The sequence below is a fragment of the Ursus americanus genome, chromosome 5 (genome assembly GCF_024610735.1).
Source record: "Ursus americanus isolate L20-20 chromosome 5, mUrsAme1.1.p, whole genome shotgun sequence".
Classification (NCBI taxonomy): Eukaryota; Metazoa; Chordata; class Mammalia; order Carnivora; family Ursidae; genus Ursus; species Ursus americanus.
Window position 1 is genome coordinate 27056879 of NC_142131.1, and position 18580 is coordinate 27075458.

Consider the following 18580-nt stretch of genomic DNA (forward strand, 5'->3'; position numbering starts at 1 on the left):
TAGAGAGGGCAAGCCTGAGTCCTGAGGACAAAATTCACAGGGCTATGAGATTATGAGATTAGGGGCTATGTTTTATTCATCTTTCTGACTTTAGGGCTTAGCATAATGGTGGGGTGAGAAGAGTATTTCACCATACATTCGTCTTGAATCTTCTTGAATTTTACATAGATATTCAAGTACCACCTATGAAATAAAGAGTAAGCCTTAAAATATCTAGCAAAGTACTGTACACAAATGGGCTTTGTTTAGAATCCTCTAGGGGCACTTGGGTGGCACAGTGGTTAAGCGTCTGCCTTCGGCTCAGGGCGTGATCCCGGCGTTATGGGATCGAGCCCCACATCAGGCTCTTCTGCTATGAGCCTGCTTCTTCCTCTCCCACTCCCCCTGCTTGTGTTCCGTCTCTCGCTGGCTGTCTCTCTCTCTGTTGAATAAATAAATAAAATCTTTAAAAAAAAAAAAAGAATCCTCTAATTTATGTTTCTCATTCCCTGAATAACACTTCTTTTTTTTTAGCATGTGGATTTTGATTCTATCTCTATTTTCCCCAATATCTATTTTGTGTGGTTTTCCAGATTATGGAACTTTCAAAAGTTTCCCCAGATTTCTATCTTTAGTGCAGTACAAGAAGACTCAGTAGCTTTCATACAAGAATTATTCTTGTTATATTCTTGTACTCACAAGATCCTGCCATACGGATATTTTATTGAATCAAGTTGACAAAATTAGATAACAGAATAATAATCTCAAATGGAGTATTGAGTATAATAATATTATAATTTAATATTATTTCCTAAAATTCTTTAAGTATTAGAAAAACATTTTGAAAAATAATATCCTTCAAAATTTAATAAAGGGAAAAGTTTACCAACTGCTGTACAGCAATCATATATTTAGGTTATGATTTTGATATTATAAGGAATTTCAAAAGTTTCAAATCAACAAACTCTCACCTCAAAAACTGGAAAAAGAAGAGCAAGAATAAAGTCAAAACAAGCAGAAGGAAGGAAATAATGAAAAGCAGAAATCAATAAAATTGAAAAGAGAAAAAAATCAATGAAACAAAAAACTGGTTCTTTGAGAGCTCTACACATATAAATTTGACAACTTAGATGAAATGGATCAATTCCTCAAAAGAACATGAACTATCACTATTCACCCAATAAGAAATAGAGCATTTGACTAGCTTTGTAACTATTAAGGAAATTGATTCATATTTTAAAATCTGCCTCTGAAAAACTCCAGGCCCAAATAATTTCACTGAAGAATCTCACCAAATGTTTAAAATAGAATTAACATCAATTATACACAATCCCTTCCAAAAATTAGAAGAAAAAGGAACACTTCCCAAATAATTGTATAAAGCCAGTATTACCTTAATACTGAAACCAGACAAAGTGCAAAAAAGTGGCACCTGGCTGGCTCAGTCGGTAGAGCATCAACTCTTAATCTCAGAGTCGAGATTTTGAGACCCACATTGGGCATAAAGTTTACTTAAAAAAAAAAAAGACAAAGTGTAAAAGAGAAAACTACAGGGGCGCCTGGGTGGTGCAGTCGTTAAGCGTCTGCCTTCAGCTCAGAGCGTGATCCCGGCGTTCCGAGATCGAGTCCCGCATCAGGCTCCTCTGCTGAGAGCCCGCTTCTTCCTCTCCCACTCCCCCTGCCTGTGTTCCCTCTCTCGCTGGCTGTCTCTATCTCTGTCAAATAAATAAATAAAATCTTAAAAAAAAAAAAAAGATTTTATTTATTTGACAGAGAGAGAGAGTACAACTAGGGGGAGCAGCAGGCAAAGGGAGAGGGAGACACAGGCTCCCCACTGACCAGGGAGCCCAATGTGAGGCTCGGTCCCAGGACCCTGGGATCATGACCTGGTTCAAAAGCTGATGCTTAAGTGATTGAGCCACCCAGGTGCTCCAGGTTTTGGAAACTTGATTTGAGTGCCTCAATCTTATTTGAGTTTATACATCTAGAGTTCAGTCAGTTTCTTGAATCTGTATCTGTATGCCTCTCACTAAATGAGGAGAATTTTCAGTCATATGAATACTTTCTCAGGCCACAATCTACCCCTTTTGGGGGTATCTCTGATGACACCAATGTTAGGTCTTTTGTTACCATTCCACATGTTCTTGAGAGTTATTTTTTTCCAACCTATTTTCTCTCTTGTTCAGAATGGGTAATTTCTGTTGTTTTATCTCAATTTCATGGAATTTTTCCTCTTACATCAACATTCTACTTTTGAGCACACCCAGTGAGTTTATTTTACAACTATTTCCATTTGTTTATTCTTTATATTTTCTATTTATTTGCTAAGACTTTCTATTTTTTTCTTTTGTTTCAAATGTGTTGGTAATTGTTCAGTGACACATTTTTATAATGACAGCTTTAAAATCCTTATCTGATAATTCTAACATCTATGTCATCCCATTGTTGGCATCTGTGGCCTTTTCTCATTCAAGTTGAGATTTTACTGGTTCTTGGTATGGTGTATGATTTTTCTATATATCCTGGATATTTTAGCATTGTGTTATGAGACCCTGGATCTTATTAAATCTTCTGTTTTTGCAGGCCTTCTCTGATGCTGTGCCAGCAGGAAAAGGGTATAAGTATCTAGGTGGCCCATAAGGCCTCTAAGACATTACAGTCCACTGGAGGAGAGGGTCAGGGAGGATCACATTGTTACCATCAGGCGGATGGGACTTCAGAGTCCCCACTCTGCTTCTTCTGTACCATCCCAGAAAAAAGGGGGAGGAGTGCCTCAATACCACCAGGCAGAGGTGAAAATCTAGGCTTGCCACTCAGCATTTGCTGGTGGGGGTGAGGGTGGAAGGCATGGCATTTTCCATGCAATTTGGCTAGAGTTGTCCCCTTCCTGTCCTTTTCCTGTCTATCTCTTTCCTCATCCTTTGCCAAGGGAGAGCAAGGGAGGGGACCATTATTTTGTCTAAGTGCATTGACATTTCTGGGTTGTGGGCTCCTTAACATTCTATCGAGGATACGTGAGACAAAAAGAAAACCCAGGGAACTCAACACCATGCTGTTCCTTAAGGCCCAGGGTCCCTGGATAGTCCATCTCATTCTCTCCTCAGGGTCTTCATATGCTCATTTTGTACATGACGTCCAGGGTCTTTAGCATACTTAATGGGAGGAATAGGAAGAAATGCATCTGCTGTATTTTTTCTGGAATCAGAAGTCCAATTCCCTTAATAGAAGACACTGCTTTTTCACTTGGGTAACTATTGCCCCCACCTGGAGGAAAGGGAGAAATTTTGCCAACACAGGACAAAATCTAGATATACATCTCTTCTTCTAAACCAGCTGAAGTATCCTTCCCCAAGGGCCTCTGCTGGTTGGTATGCCCACTGTTCACCAGAGGAGAAAGGGAGGAATATTATGAAAAACAGTGCTAAGGAATGGGGATATTTATGAGAAGAGAAAAACTGTTCTGGGGTGGTTTATCAGCATTTTTTTTTTTTTACTTCTTTATGTCACTACTTCCCTCACTTCAGTAGATAATAGGAAAAGGAGGAGCGCCTGGGTGGCTCAGTCGTTAACTGTCTGCCTTTGGCTTGCGTCATGATCCCAGGTTTGGGGATCGAGCCCCACATCAGCCTCCTCCTTGCTCAGCGGGGCGTCTGCTTCTCCCTCTGCCCCTGCTGGTGCTCTCTCTCAAATAAATAAATAAAATCTTAAAAAGAAATAGGAAAAGGAAACAAGCATTTAAAACATGAGTTTTAAAGGTTCACTCACAATTAAGTGTTATATACTTTTTCCTCCCAGAAATCCCCTTACGCAGTAAATGGTTAAAGGAAAAAAACTTTTCATTGTTCATTCTAGTTTATTTAGATCTTTATTAATTGGACCTGTAACTTCTCCCTCTTGGCTACAGTGTCATAGGATCTCTAATAACTACAAAAAAAAAAAGCAAATTGCATGACAGGTTATGAAGTTGATGTTGACAACTAACGGTCATAAAACACCAAACTTACGTAACTACCGAGGTAATGAATAACATAAGTGTTAATCTTCTTGTTCTGTAGCTCGCTCTTGGATGAACCAATAGACCTGTCATAGGTTTGATGATTGAATATGCCTGGAGTTGCTGTATTACAGTTTTTGAAGAATTGCCTTTTCTTCTACTTTTGGTATCTTCTAAACTAGGCTGCTGGCTGGTCTCTTTTTTTCCACAAGCTCTCCTCTTGCAATATGAGTATTGAAGCGGTTATTAAATGCTTTCTTACTAGAAGCATCCAGGCCTCTGTAGAATTTGGCTTTTTTCTGAAATGTACCCTCTCTTTCTTGCATTTTTGTCTTATGCTCCGCTTCCGATAGCGTCTGTTTTTTCTTGTCCTGTTCCGAGTTTATCTGAATCGGCTTCTCTTGCAGAGTTCCCTCTTTCTGATCATGGAGTTCCTTGAGAAGCTCTATTCTCTGCTGTAAGATTTGACATTCATTTTCCAGCAAAGCTGCAATCAAGTGCAATGAATACGTGTCATGTTCCAGTTTCTTCACTTGTTCCTCCAGTTCATGCTTAACTGACACCTCGTGATTTGGTTGAGTTTGGAATTGTTCTCCATTTTCTCTAAGAGTTTCTTGTATATCCTTCTGAGATTTCTGATAGGATCGTATCAGTTCACTGAGCTCAGTGTGTTGCACATTCCAGTGTTCTGCTTCCTGCAGTAGCTGCTCCATGTTGTTCCTCAGTTTGATGTTTTCTTCTTGAACAGGAGGGACTCTGTAGTTTGCTTTTTCCTTACTTAATTGAGTTTCCTTAAGGGCTCTGTTTTCTTCTGAACAATTTACCGAATCCCTTCTAAAAACGGGTACTGTGTCCCTGAAGTTCTGGTTTTCCAATATCATCTCCTCGTTTTTTGCATTCTGTTCTTTCTCTAGGTCTGAACTACCAAGCAGGTTGTTCAATAACACTTTATTTATCTTCTCAAGTTCTCTGATTTTGTCTTTAAGCTCTGAAACATCCTCAGAAATACTGGTTTCCTCAAAAGAATCTTTTGCTTCTGTAATCTTCTCTTCACAACCTGCCACGTTTTTAATAATATCTTTAATTTCTTTTAAGAGATTTTCAAACTTCTGTGTGGTCTGCTGTTGAGCCGCTTGATGGCCACTATTGTTTAGGGAAGGGAAAGAACCCCAGGAGATGGGGGGAAGTGATCCAATTTCAAATAAGGCAATGATAATCTTAGGGTCCAAAGACTCTTGATTGAGACCAGGAGTAGGCTTAAAAGTTTTGCAGAGGGTGGACACTTCCATCTCAGCTGAGTTAGCAGGACTGGTGATTAGAGCACGTGGCAAGCAGGAACACCTTAGAGATTCCGGGAAGAAAAGGTGGTGGTCTTCTGTGCATATCGGTAGAGAATGTGGAACTAAGCAGAAGTCAGAGACCAGAGTTAAGGTCTGAAAGCAAGGAGATGATGTTTAGGTGGCAGGTGACATCTCAGTCGACCTAGGGGGGAGGGAGGGTGAGAAAGGGGACCGGGCACTAGGGCTCCATCTCTTCTCCTCCAAGCTCCTGGTGTTTATTCCTAACCCTAGCAACCGGGTCTTTATTCTGTCACCGCACTCTTATAGCCTATCTCCAGCTTCTGTTTCTTTTTGTCACAATAGAAGCCTCTTAAACACCTGCCCAGTGACTCGGGACTCAAAACCAACCTTGAGTGACTCTTGCTCTTCACCCCAGAAAGATTTTATGCCAGTCCTTTCCCTCCCTACTTTTCTAGGTTTTTATTCAATTTTTTCTAACTCTATTTGGTGACTTCCCTACATCATCCCCACTACTTACAACCCCAAACTCAAAGGCAGTATGTTCTTTTTACCACCCAAGTGCATGGTGTGAGAAATCCTCCCTGGACTTTCCATAGCGGTTGGAACTTTATTGCTCCCATTCTAGGAGACATGTTGCCATGAAAGAAAGTTGTCCTTACAAAATAGAACCCAGAAAGTGCCTCATGTTTTTGTGAGTTTAGAGAAATAATGTCAGAAATCGCTCCATTCAAAAATATTTCACTGCAGTAAAAAGAGAATATCCGAATGCTTCCTTAACACAATTACAAACTGGGGCTTTTCTTTGCTTCAAATACAGGCATCCTTTAAGACAGGCATATAAACTTGCTTCTGATTTATTTACAGGTGCTATAAAATTTTAATCAACACTTTTCACAAGAATTTCCTAAAAATAGTATAGTTAATCTAAAGCATTTGAAACAACTAAATCCTATTGTGGACTATGTCTTTTTAGCCTTAGGAGTCAGGACCTTGAGAATATTAAATTCAAAGAAAACATTCCTTAAGTGAGACTTTTTCTCGGCCTTTGAAATCTTGCTAGCTAGCACTTCACTAACTACTAGTTTGCTTCCAATCTTAAGGGAAAACTCATATTCTAGTAGGTTTTTGGGGGTTTTTTGCCATAAAGAAAATAAATGTATGCTTTTTTTCTTTCATAACTACCAACTCAGTCTGCCTTTAATTTCCCTGAGTCTCATGCTCAGTCTTCCAGCCAACAGGGCTCAGAGCCCTTGCATCCTGGCTGTCCACAGATGGAGCAGCGCTGGTCTTTCTTTCCTACGTGAAGGAGTACCTCTTCTAATTCGTACAATGATACCATAAAGGCTAGCAATTACCCTTATGCTTTCATTCTGTGTCTTAAGTTCCAACTTTTGTTGCTATTTCCCCTTTGACTCAGACCATCATTTAAGATAATGTTTTAACCTTCAAAACAAGGGAAGGTTTTTTTTTTTTCTGAATTGGTAATTAATTTCTAGCTTTATTGCATCGTAATCAGGAAATAAAATATTTCTACCTTTTGGAATCGGTATTTTCTCTTTAGCCTTATTATCAGTGTTCATTTGTGTTTCATGGCTACTTGAAACTAAATGTATTTTCATTATCGTGTTTGTGGCTTTTGATGCTTTTGGACATAAATCTGATACTACCTTTGTTTTTAATTTTTATGGAAACTGGTTTAAAGATGGCTTGTTCAAGATACCAAGATAATTTTTTTTCATCAAAAGAGGATTTAAATATTTCCTTCTTCCTTACAAGTATAATGAATTTCAAATAATGTTTCTGTTAATTTTACTGAAATTTGAGTTTACTACAGATGCTGAAAGATATCTGGAGTGGGACACCTGGGTGGCTCAGTTGGTTAAGCGTCTGTGTTCAGTTCAGGTCATGATCCCAGGGTCCTGGGATTCAGCCCCCCCAAGCCCTAGGGCTCCTTACTCAATGGGGAGCCTGCTTTTCCCTCTCCCTCTCTCTCTGCCCCCAGCTTGTGCTCTCTCTCTCTCCCTCCCTCTCCCCCTTCTCTCTGACAAATAAATAAATAAAATCTTAAAAAAAAAAAAGATATCTGGAATGGTTATCTTTTTTTTTTTATTTGGACCGATATTCTCAGTGGGTAACTATGAAAATTAAACAGATTTAGATTGTCTTACAACCGCTGTCCACTAAGTTTCCAATAGCTTAATGACTTATAAAAAAGAAATGCTGAAATGAGTCAGAGAAAGACAAATACCATATGATTTCACTTATATGTGGAATTTAAGAAACAAAACAAATGAGCAAGGGGAAAAAAAATAAGAGAGAGAGAAAGACAAGCCAAGAAACAGACTCTTAACTATAGAGAACAAACTAATTATTACCAGAGGGGAGGTAAGTGGGGACGTGGGTGAAACAGGGTATGGGGATTAAAGAGTACGCTTGCTGTGATGAGCACTGGGTGTTGTATGGAATGTTGAATCACTATATTGTACCCCTGAAACTAATATTACACGTATGTCAACTCCACTGGAATTAAAATAAAATAAAACATTTTTAAAAATGCAAAAAGCTGTTCCTAAAATATTAGAAGAAAACTTGTATAGAATTTTCTCCCTCTTTAAAACCAGTTTGCCTTGGGGCACCTGGATGGCTCAGTCAGTTAAGTGTCTGCCTTCAGCTCAGGTCACGATCCCAGGGTCCTGGGACTGGGGTCCTCGGATCGAGTTCCAAATCGGGATCTCCCTCTGCGCCTCTCTCTCCCTCATGAATAAATAAATAAAATCTTTTAAAAAATGGTTACAATGATCGATAAAAAAAAAATAAAACCAGTTTGCCTTAACAAAAGCATAAACCATATCACAGTATACATGATGTCAATCCTTGGTCATTTCATTAAGTGGTATCTGCTGGCTTCATCCACGGTAAAGTTACTCTTTCCCTTTGTAGTTAACAAACATCACAGAGAGATATTTTGACACGATGAAGTATTCTTTCTTCTCAAACTTTTGGCTGTACAGCATAATTTTAGTGTACAAAGATGGATTTTTCCTGCAACAATTATTACAGTGGTGATCTATCGGTGATTTTCTATTTCTCTCATTTCTTTTATATGTGTTGATTGGAATTAGTTTGTAACGAAGAGCTGTCTCTTTTCCTGTATTTATTTATTCATTCATTCAAATACTTGTTTATATTATGTGTGGACTCACAGATATTTATTTTATTTGGGGGGTTATAACCGAATACGATAATTTATTTTCTTGCTGTAATACATAAGAATAATTTTAATTTGACGAAAATTTTTTGGTATAATGAAGTATATTTTTATTTTGTGTAATTGTTCTAATCGTTCAGTAGTTGCATTTTATTTTGAACCCAAAGCCATAGCTGATTGATTCTCACTATTTAAGGATCTTTATATTCACAAGGGAATCAAGGCAGGGTGTGATTTTAAACACAATGACTTGTATGATTGCTGTTATATGTAGTAGTGTACTTGTATGTAGCCAGTTAGAGGAAAAATTGAAAGTGTGAAATTTTTATTCAAACAAGCAAAATACAGATATAACTGGGCGGGACTATTAGCCGTGTTTCTCTGCACGGCCTCTTTTCCTGCACCTCCAGGTGGTGCTGTTGGCTTTCAACATTACAGAAGTTGCTGGCGGGGGGCCTTTTTTGTTGGTTTTTTTAGTTTTTTTTTTTTTAAGATTTTATTTATTTGACAGAGAGAGACAGGCAGTGAGAGAGGGAACATAAGCAGGGGGAGTGGGAGAGGAAGAAGCAGGCTCCCAGCAGAGGAGCCTGACGCAGGGTGCTGGGATCACGCCCTGAGCCAAAGGCAGACGCTTAATGACTGAGCCACGCAGGCGCCCCGGTTTTTTGTTTTTTTTAATATCCAACTCAGAATTAGTGATACTGCAGAGACAGTCTCATCCACAGTCTTTTTTTTTCCTTCCGGAATTTGAGAGTGGTGATTCTAAGTGCCTTGGCCAGAGTGACAGCTAGCTATGATGAGACCTGGGATTAGAGCTACACTTGCAGAGGAGGCAGGTTCCGCAGATTAGGAGGCTGTGGACCAGTTTGTAAATATCTGGGAAGTGTTACATAAGAAAGAGGTCGTGTGGAAAAGCAGGTTTTCAAAGCTGCTGAGACTGGCTTGTTTTACAAGATGTTGGCAAACAAACCTCTGTAACACAAATGGCGTTTCAGACGGGCAAAAATGTGACCAGAGACTTGTAAGAATCTAACCTTTGTATTTCCCTCAGAGGGATAGCTCAGTATTTACTAATTCAATGTTGGCAGTGACTTTATAGAACGTTACTGCAAAGGACAAGATTTGACTATATATAGAAATAACAACAACAACAAAGGGCAAAACTTACATTCTGAAAACTACAAAGTATTGTTGAAAGAAATTAATGAAGACCCAAATAAATAGAAAAAAAATCTCATGTTCATGGATTTGAAGACTTGACATTGTTAAGATAGCAATACTTCCCGAATTGATCTACAGAGTCACTGCAATCTCTTTCAAACTCTCAGCTCCCTGTTGGGCAGAAATTGACAAGCAGATCCTAAAATTCATATGGAAATTCAAGGGATCCAGAATAGCCAAAGCAATCATGAAAAAGAAAAATACAGTAGGAAGACTCACATGACCCAATATATTTTTTTCAAGATTTTATTTTTATTTATTTATTTATTTATTTATTTATTTATTTATTTATTTGAGAGAGAGAGTGCACAAGCAGGGGAAAGGGCAGAGGGGGAAGCTGGCGCCCCACTGAGCAGGGAGTCTGATGCGGGGTCGATCCCAGGACTCAAGGATCATGACCTGAGCCAAAGGCAGACGATTAACCAACTGAGCCACCCATGTGAACCATCACATGACCTGATTTTAAGACTTACTCTACAGATATAGTAATCAAGACAGTGCGGTATTGGTGAAAGGATAGACACATAGATCAATGGAACACAATACAAAGCACTGAAGTAGACCCACACAAATACGGCCAACTGATTTGTATCAAAGATACAAAGGCAATTCAACAAATGGTGCTGGACAGAATAGATATCCATGTGCAAAAAACAATAAACGTTGATACATACCTGACATCTTATCAAAAAAATTTAACTCTTTGGAGATTAATGAATGCACTTGTTATGATGAGCACTGGGTACTGTATGGAAATGCCAAATCACTATGTTGTATACCTGAAACAAATATCACACTGTATGTTAATTAACTGGAATTTAAATAAAAACTTTAAAAAAATTAACTCTAAATGGATCACATACTGAAATGTAAAAACTAAAATTTCTAGAAGAAAACAGAAAATCTGTGTACCCTGCATTTGGTGATGAGTTTTGAGATATAATACCAAAAGCATAATGCATAAAATTGAAGTTTGATGAGTTGGAATTTCTGAAAATTAAAACTTCTCATTCAGTGAAAGACACCATGAGGTGAATGAAATGACAAGCCACAGACTGGGGGAAAATATTTGTAAATCATGTATGCATTGAAAGACCTATATCCGGAGGGCACCTGGGTGGCTCAGTCATTAAGTGTCTGCCTTCAGCTCAGGGCGTGATCCCAGGGGCCTGGGATCCAGGCCTGCATCAAGTCCCGCATCTGGCTCTCTGCTCAGCAGGAAGCCTGCTTTTCCCTCTCCCTCTGCCCCTGCCTGTGTTCCCTCTCTCGCTGTCTCTCTCTCTCTGTCAAGTAAATAAATAAAATCTTAAAAAAAAAAAAGACCTATATCCAGAGTATGTGTGTGTGTGTGTGTGTGTGTGTGTGTGTGTATACATATATATACACACATATACTTGAAAGCTGAGCAATATGGAAACAAACAACCCAATTTAAAAATTGGACAAAATATCTGAACAGAACATTTTAGCAAAGATGGAAATAAGGATGGCAGGGAAGGCATGGATATAAAAAGATGCTCAATATCATTTGTCATTAGGGAAGACAGATTGCAAAACAATGAAATGACATGACATACCATTAGAATATTAAAACACGCACACACAACCTGACAATACCAAATGCTGTCAAAGATTTGGAACAAGGGGACTATCTTTCATTGCTGGTAAGAATGTGAAAATAATACAGGCACTTTGGAAGACAATTTCCCAGTTTCTTTTAGTGCTGGCGTAGACTTATCAAAATAACATAGCAATCATGCTCCTAGGTGTTTACCCAAGTGATCTGAAAATTTATGTCTACACAAAAACCTGCATATGAATGTTTATAGCATCTTTATTCATAAACACCCCAAATTGGAAGCAACCAAAATGTCCTTGAATAGGTGAATGGATAAACTGTGGTATACATGATGGAAAACTATTCAGCAAGAAAAAAAGGAACATACTATTCATCCACACAATAACATGGATGAATCTTAAATGTATTTTGTTAATTGATAAAAGAAAAAAACAGTCTGGAAACACTACATATTGAATCATTCTGTTCATAAGACATTATGGAAAAGGCAAAACTATATAGGGTGGAAAACAGCTCAGTGGATTCCAGGGATCAGAAGAAGAAGAAGAAGAAGAAGAAGAAGAAGAAGAAGAAGAAGAAGAAGAAGGAGAAGAAGGGGTTAACTAGGGAAAGCACAGGGTATTCTTTAGGGTAATGGAATTAAACTGTATGGGAATATGACCGTATGGATTTGTCGAAACCGGTAGAACCTATATCAGAAAGAGTAAGCCATAATGTATGAAAAGTTTAAAAAATCAATCAGGAGTTCAAAGAACACGAGGGTTGAAATTCAGATTGAAACAATGCTTAATGACTTGCCTCCAAAAAGAAGAGTATGGGAAGGGAGAATAAAAGTAACCTTACATTGGAGAGACCTGGCAAACGCTATCTGGGCTGTTACCATCAGCACCGAGTCATGGCAACAGCATGTACCCCTGATGTAATGAGAACGGACATTTATCTCTGTGATCTTCCTCCTCCAAACCCATTAGCCCTAGTCTAACCACAAGGAAACATTAGACAAAAAACAAATTGAGACACAATCGCAAAATACCTAACCAGTTCTTCAAAACTATCATACTCATAAAAAGCAAGGAAAATCTGAGAAACTGTCACAGACCAGAGTAGACTAGGAAACATGATAACTAAATGTAATGTAGCAGTCTGGATGTGACTCTGGAAAGAAGAAGGACATCAAGGAGAAAAAGGTGAGATCCAAATGAAGTGGTAAGTTTAGTTAACAGTAACGCACCATTGTTGGTTTCTCAGTTGTGGCAAATGTGCCATAGTAACGTAAGATGTTAACAATAAGGAAACTGGATGAGGGATATATAGGAACTCTCTGAATTGTCTTTGCAACTTTTCTTTCTTTTTTTTTTTTTCTTTTTTTTTAGAGAGAGAGAGAAAGAGAGAGCACGTGAGGAGGAGCAGAGGTTGAGGGAGAGAGAAAAAATCTTAAGTAGGGTCCACACCCATGGCAGAGCCCCACACAGGACTCAGTCTCACCACCCTGAGATCACGACCTGAGCCGAAATCAAGAGTCAGATGCTTAACTGACTGAGGCACCCAGGCTTCCTGCAACTTTTCTCTAAATCTAAAATTTCACTCAAAAATTAAAAAGGTTATTTTTTAAAAGTTAGTCAAATTCCTTACTTGGCGACACTGGTAATAACACTTGCCAATAAGGTAGAGTGTGATTTCAATTAATTATGGAAGTGAAGTTTTTGTGTTGCTTGATATTTATGTCTTCCTCTCAACCCTGTATAATTGAAGGGTGTAGAACAGAAGTCAAAAGGACACAGAGCTAGCTTGAAGGAGTTCCCACAGGCAAATATGGGACGTTGAATGCAACATAAATAATGGCTTCAACAGAAATGACCAATAGACTAAAATAAGAATCCATGAGTCCATACAAATATAAATAGATAGATGATAGATATGTGGTTTAAATGGCTAGAAAATATAAGTGAAGAACAAACTCTTCCTTATGATAGAATGGCAACTGGAAATGCAAAAGTAATGATGGGATTAGAAAATCACCATTTAGCAACCACCATAATAACCCTTGTTTCAACCAAAGATCATCAATGTATGATTAAAACTAATGGGTGAAAATTTGATGAGAAACCCAATATTGACATAATCTCCAAGCATTTTTCCAAAAATAGTTATTAATAGCAAGAGGACAAAGAGTAACTTCACAGTGGAGAAACCAGACAGCCACCACCCCAACCAAGTGATTAAAGTTAGTATCACCTGTAATGGGACAAATAAAATTTTCCGCCCCCCATCCAGGGTGGACTGAGAAAGACACAACATCACTTTTGTAGCATTCATGGCCAAAAATACATCATCTGAAACTAAACAAGAGAAAACATCAGAAAAACAAAAATTGTGGGATATTCTATAAAATAACTGAACTTACTCTTCAGAAACGTAAGATCATAAAAGCAAAGAAAGACTGAGGACCTGTTCAAAGGACATCAAAAAAAGTATGACAACTTAATGCAACATGTGAGCCTTAATTTTTTAAAAAATTACCTTTGAAAGACATTATTGGGTCAATTAAATTTGAATACAGTCTGTAGATTGGAACCCAGACATCAGTAATTTTTAAAGCTCCCCATTCGATTTCCATGTGCAGCCAAGTTTGAGAATCAGTAGGGTCCTTCTTCTGGTTTTTTTTTTTAAGTGAATAAATTTGTTTATTTTTCACTTATTTACATGTTTTAAATAAAAAATTGTATATATTTAAGGTGTGCAACATAATGATTTGATATATATACCTAATGAAATTATTACTATGAAATTATTACTAGTCAAGCTAATATAGTTAGCATTTTGTGTGCATGATTAGCAATGTATTCTCCTAGCATATTTTCAGGGTTCAATACGGTGTTATCAAGTAAAGTCATCATGCCTGTACATTAAGTCTCGACTTTTTCATCCTGGTATCAGTTAGAACTCACTGTTTGCTCAGTATGACCAAACAGTTTCCAATTCCTGCATAGTGTCTGAGGATCCCTAGGATGCTCTGAAGACAGATAGATGTCAAGATGACATGCTATAAACCTAACATTGGCATGCTTTTATGGTAATTAATAAAACTAACGAGGACATAACTGCATTTAAAGAATTGCAGGGCACTTAAATGATGTAAATAATTAATCTTCCTTCACTATGATGTTTTTTGGTCATCTATTCTGCCTTGTTTCCTAATTTCTAAAGACAGACTTCTATCTCTAAAGTGAAAAGGGCAAGCAATGAAATTGATTGGAGAACAAGGTTAAGAAGAACCCAAGTCACTTGTCTCTAGGTGTCAGACTTCAGTTCTCTTGTCTATCAGACCTAACATCTTCACCTTCCTTTCTCCCGTACCTCCTCTGGACCTAGGATGCCAGGATTTTTACTCCCTGAAAGACCAGGCTTTTTACTGGCTACATTGTACTATGTACACTAAAAAAGAACATTGCATCCTCACCCATCTTCCAACTAATGCCCTACCTCTCTTCTCTTTCCAAGCAAACAGTTGAACACTACGTCCGTTTCCTTATTCCTGCTCACTCTTCAAATCACTAGGATCTATCTGCCTTCTTGACCCAGAACTTCGAGAAATTCCTCAAAGACCTCTTTGCTGAGAAGTCCGAAAGACAAGTTTACATCTTTATTGACAGTCCTCTCAGCAGCATTTTACACTCTTGGCTATTCTAGACATTCAGACCTAGAACAAACTTTGAAGTCAGACAGCCTGAGTTCCAAACCTGGCTTAGCCACTTACTAGTCCTGCAAGCTTGGCTAGTTACCTAATCTCATGAATTCCCAGTTTCCTCAACTGCTCCGTGGGGATTGTGATCATATGTGCACATGAGACAGGATATTGTAAGCACTGAGCACAGCATCTGCCTGGCACTCAATAAGCATTCAGTGAATTGTGACTTTATTTTCCTTTTTGTTCTTTCATGGCCCCAACTTCCCTGATTTTCTGCTTCATTCTTGTCACTTACTCAGTCCTTTCTATGTGCACAGCTTTCTAGATTCCCAGGAATATGCCTTATCCTTGCAAAGCCACCTTTGAATGTCTCCTTCCCCAGTGTTTCCATTTAAATTTTTTGGTCAGCTTCTCATTAGCTACAGCTGGTATAGCCACCTCAGACAGCTGCCATATCAAACAGTTGCTGCTAATAGTTTTATGATAAATGCCTTGGGGATAGGACTGTTCTCACACTGGGAGCTCTTAAGTGAAGCAAAGACAAGTATTGAGAATGGAGCATTTTGGGAACTTCTAGATAGATCAAATAGTGGCAATTCTACTGGGGCTTGGGCTTTTTCGGGAGCTCCAAACCTATTCTGCCCCATGTGGTGGCTGCTAGGTTGCTGGTTTTCATAGCTACTCAAACTGTGAGGCTACTCCAGAGCTGGGGAGAGGAGGATGAGAGTGGAGCAACTTAACACACCACAAATCTCACTATTCTTACTAAGATTCAGTTGTTTTCTTTTTTTTCAAGATTTTATTTATTTATTTTAGAGAAAGAGAGCAGGGGGAGGAGCAGAAGGAGAGGGACAAGCAGACTCCATGCTGAGCACAGAGCCTAGGGCAGGGATCTATCCCACAACCCTGAGATCATGACCTGAGCCAAAATCAAGAGTAAGATGATTAACCAACTGAGCCACACAGGGACCCCGAGTTGTTTTTCTTGCAAACCCAGGAATAAACCCACAACTATGTGGTCAATTAATCTTTGACAAAGCAGGAAAGACTATCCAATGGAAAAAAGAATGTTTCTTCAACAAATGGTGTTGGGAAAACTGGACAGCAACACATGAAAGAAAGAAACTGGACCACCTCCTTGTTTTTTTGTTTGTTTGTTTTTGGTGAAAAAAATTATATTTAGATTTAGTTGGCTGGACTCAGTTTAGATAACCCCAATTTTGTTGGCAACATCCAAAGCTTCATAGTCAGGAGCCAGTCAAACATATGCCTTCTTCTCCTCTATGAGGCCTGATCAAGATGTTGACCTTGGCCACATCAATATCATAGAGTTTCTTCACAGCCTGTTTGATATGGTGCTTGTTTGTCTTGACATCCACAATGAACACAAGTGTGTTGTTTTCTTCATGGCTGACTCAGTGGTCAGCAGGAACCTGATGATGGCATAGTGATCAAACTTGTTTCTCCTGAGGGCGCTCTTTCAAGGATATTTGGGCTGCCTTTGGAGACGTAGTGTCTTGGGTAGTCAGAATGTAGGTGACATGCGGATCTTGTTTTGTGTGTGACTTTGGACGTCTTTCAACACCACTTTCCTGGCCTTCAAAGCCTTTGCTTTGGCTCTGGGAAGGGCAGGGGCTTCCTTCTCTGCCTTCAGTGCCATATTCGTGAAAGGGATTGCCTTGGTTTTTTTGTTTATTTGTTTGTTTTGTTTTTTTTTATAGTAATCTCTGTTCCCAACCTGAGGCTCAAATTCACAACCCCAAGATCAGGAGTCCCATGGTCTACTTACTGAGCCAGCCAGGTACCCCATGGACCACTTTCTTACACCATACACAAAAGAAAATTCAAAATGGTTTATGGCCTAAATGTGACACCTGAAACCATAAAAACCCTAGAATGGAACACAGGTAGTAACTTTTTTGACATCAGCCATAGAAACTTCTTTCTGTATATGTCTCCTGATGCAGGGAAAACAAAAGCAAAAATAAACCATTGGGACCAATCAAAATAAAAAGCTTCTGCACAGCACAGGAAACAACCAACAAAACTAAAAGGCAGCCTATGGAATGGGAGAAGATATTTGCAAATGACATACCTGATAAAGGGTTAGTATCCAAATCTATAAAGAACTTATCAAACTCAACATCCAAAACACACACAATCCAATTTAAAAATGGACAGAAGACACGAACAGATGTTTCTCCAAAGAAGACATCCAGATGGCCAACGGACACATGAAAAGATGCTCAACATCACTCATCATCAGGAAAATGCAAATCAAAATTACAATGAGATATCACCTCACACCTGTCAGAAATGACTAAAAGAGACAACAGGTGTTGGTGAGGCTGTGGAGTATTGGAACACTGCTGCACTGCTGGTGGGAATGCAAGCTGGTGCAGCCACTATGGAAAACAGTATGGAGCTTCCTCAGAGAGTTAAAAATAGAGCTAGCCTATGATCCAGTGATTGTACTTCTGGGTATTTACCCAAAGAATGCAAAAACACTAATTCAAAGGGATGTGTGCACCCCTATGTTTATAGCAGCATTATTTACAATAGCCAAGATATGGGAACAGCCCAAGTATCCATTGATTAATGACTGTATAAAGAAGGTGTAGTGTATGTATATACAATGAAATATTATTCAGCCACAGAAAAGAATGAAATCTTGCCATTTGCAACAATATGGGTAGAGCTAGAGAGTATAATGCTAAGCAAAATGAATCAGAGAAAGACAAATACCATAGGATTTCATTCACATGTGAAATTTAAGAAATAAAACAAACGAGTAAAGGGGGAAAAGGAGAGAGAGACAGGCATCTCAAGAAACAGATTCTTAATTATAGAGAAGAAACTGATGGTTACCACAGGGGAGGGTGGTGGAGAATAAGTTAAATAGGTGATAGGGATTAAGGAGGGCACTTATCGTGATGAACACCGGTTGATGTATTAAAGTGTTGAATAACTATATTGTATTCCTGAAACTAATATAACACTGTATGTTAACTAATCGGAGTTAAAATAAAAACTTAAAAAGTTAAAAAAAAAGATGCAGTTGTTTTCCTTGAATGAATGCTCTTTGGGTTCTCACAAGCCTTTGGTTAACTTTCAGAGTTTGGCAATTCTTTGCAAGTAATCTTGTGGCTTACATAATGGAGTGGATTTTCAGAGGTCCTTATTCTGCCATTCTTAATCCAAAACAACTCACCATCTTCTCTCTAAGCCCCAAACTGCCCTTCCTGTTTGGTTTCTTGTCTCCTTAAATGGTACCCACAGAGCTTCATGAACCAGCAATCTGGAAATAATCTTTGACTCCTCTCTTTCTCTCCCTCCCTCTTTGGATTCAATCAAATACCAAATCCCAACCATTCCATTTCCTAAATCTCTCTCAATCTTCCATCTCTTTCTTCTCAATCCCTTCCTTATCTACCAAGGTCCCATTACCATCATCTCTCCCTTTAACCCCTGTCTCTAACGGGTTTCCTTCCTCTCTCTATTCTCCATTACACTCAGTCATAGGGATCATTAGAAAATGCAGAAGAGTGGAGGATAAGAGTTCAGGCTTGGGACACAAGTTGACATGGGATCCTATGTCAACTTTGCTATAT

General features: G+C 38.6%; 1 protein-coding gene and 1 pseudogene across 1 annotated transcript; both read right to left on the reverse strand.

The window, feature by feature from the left end:
- Positions 1-4146: 4146 nt before the first annotated feature.
- SPZ1 (spermatogenic leucine zipper 1) lies at positions 4147-5283 on the reverse strand. The gene has a single exon (XM_045796445.1). The coding sequence runs from the start codon at positions 5260-5262 to the stop codon at positions 4147-4149; it is 1116 nt and encodes a 371-aa protein (XP_045652401.1). The 5' UTR covers positions 5263-5283.
- A 10890-nt stretch (positions 5284-16173) lies between these two features.
- Positions 16174-16629, reverse strand: LOC123791576 (large ribosomal subunit protein uL23 pseudogene; annotated as a pseudogene).
- Positions 16630-18580: the final 1951 nt, after the last annotated feature.

Bases quoted from the DNA above. Each gene is read 5' to 3' on its own strand.
- SPZ1 (XM_045796445.1), bottom strand. From the start codon at position 5,262: ATGGAAGTGTCCACCCTCTGCAAAACTTTTAAGCCTACTCCTGGTCTC.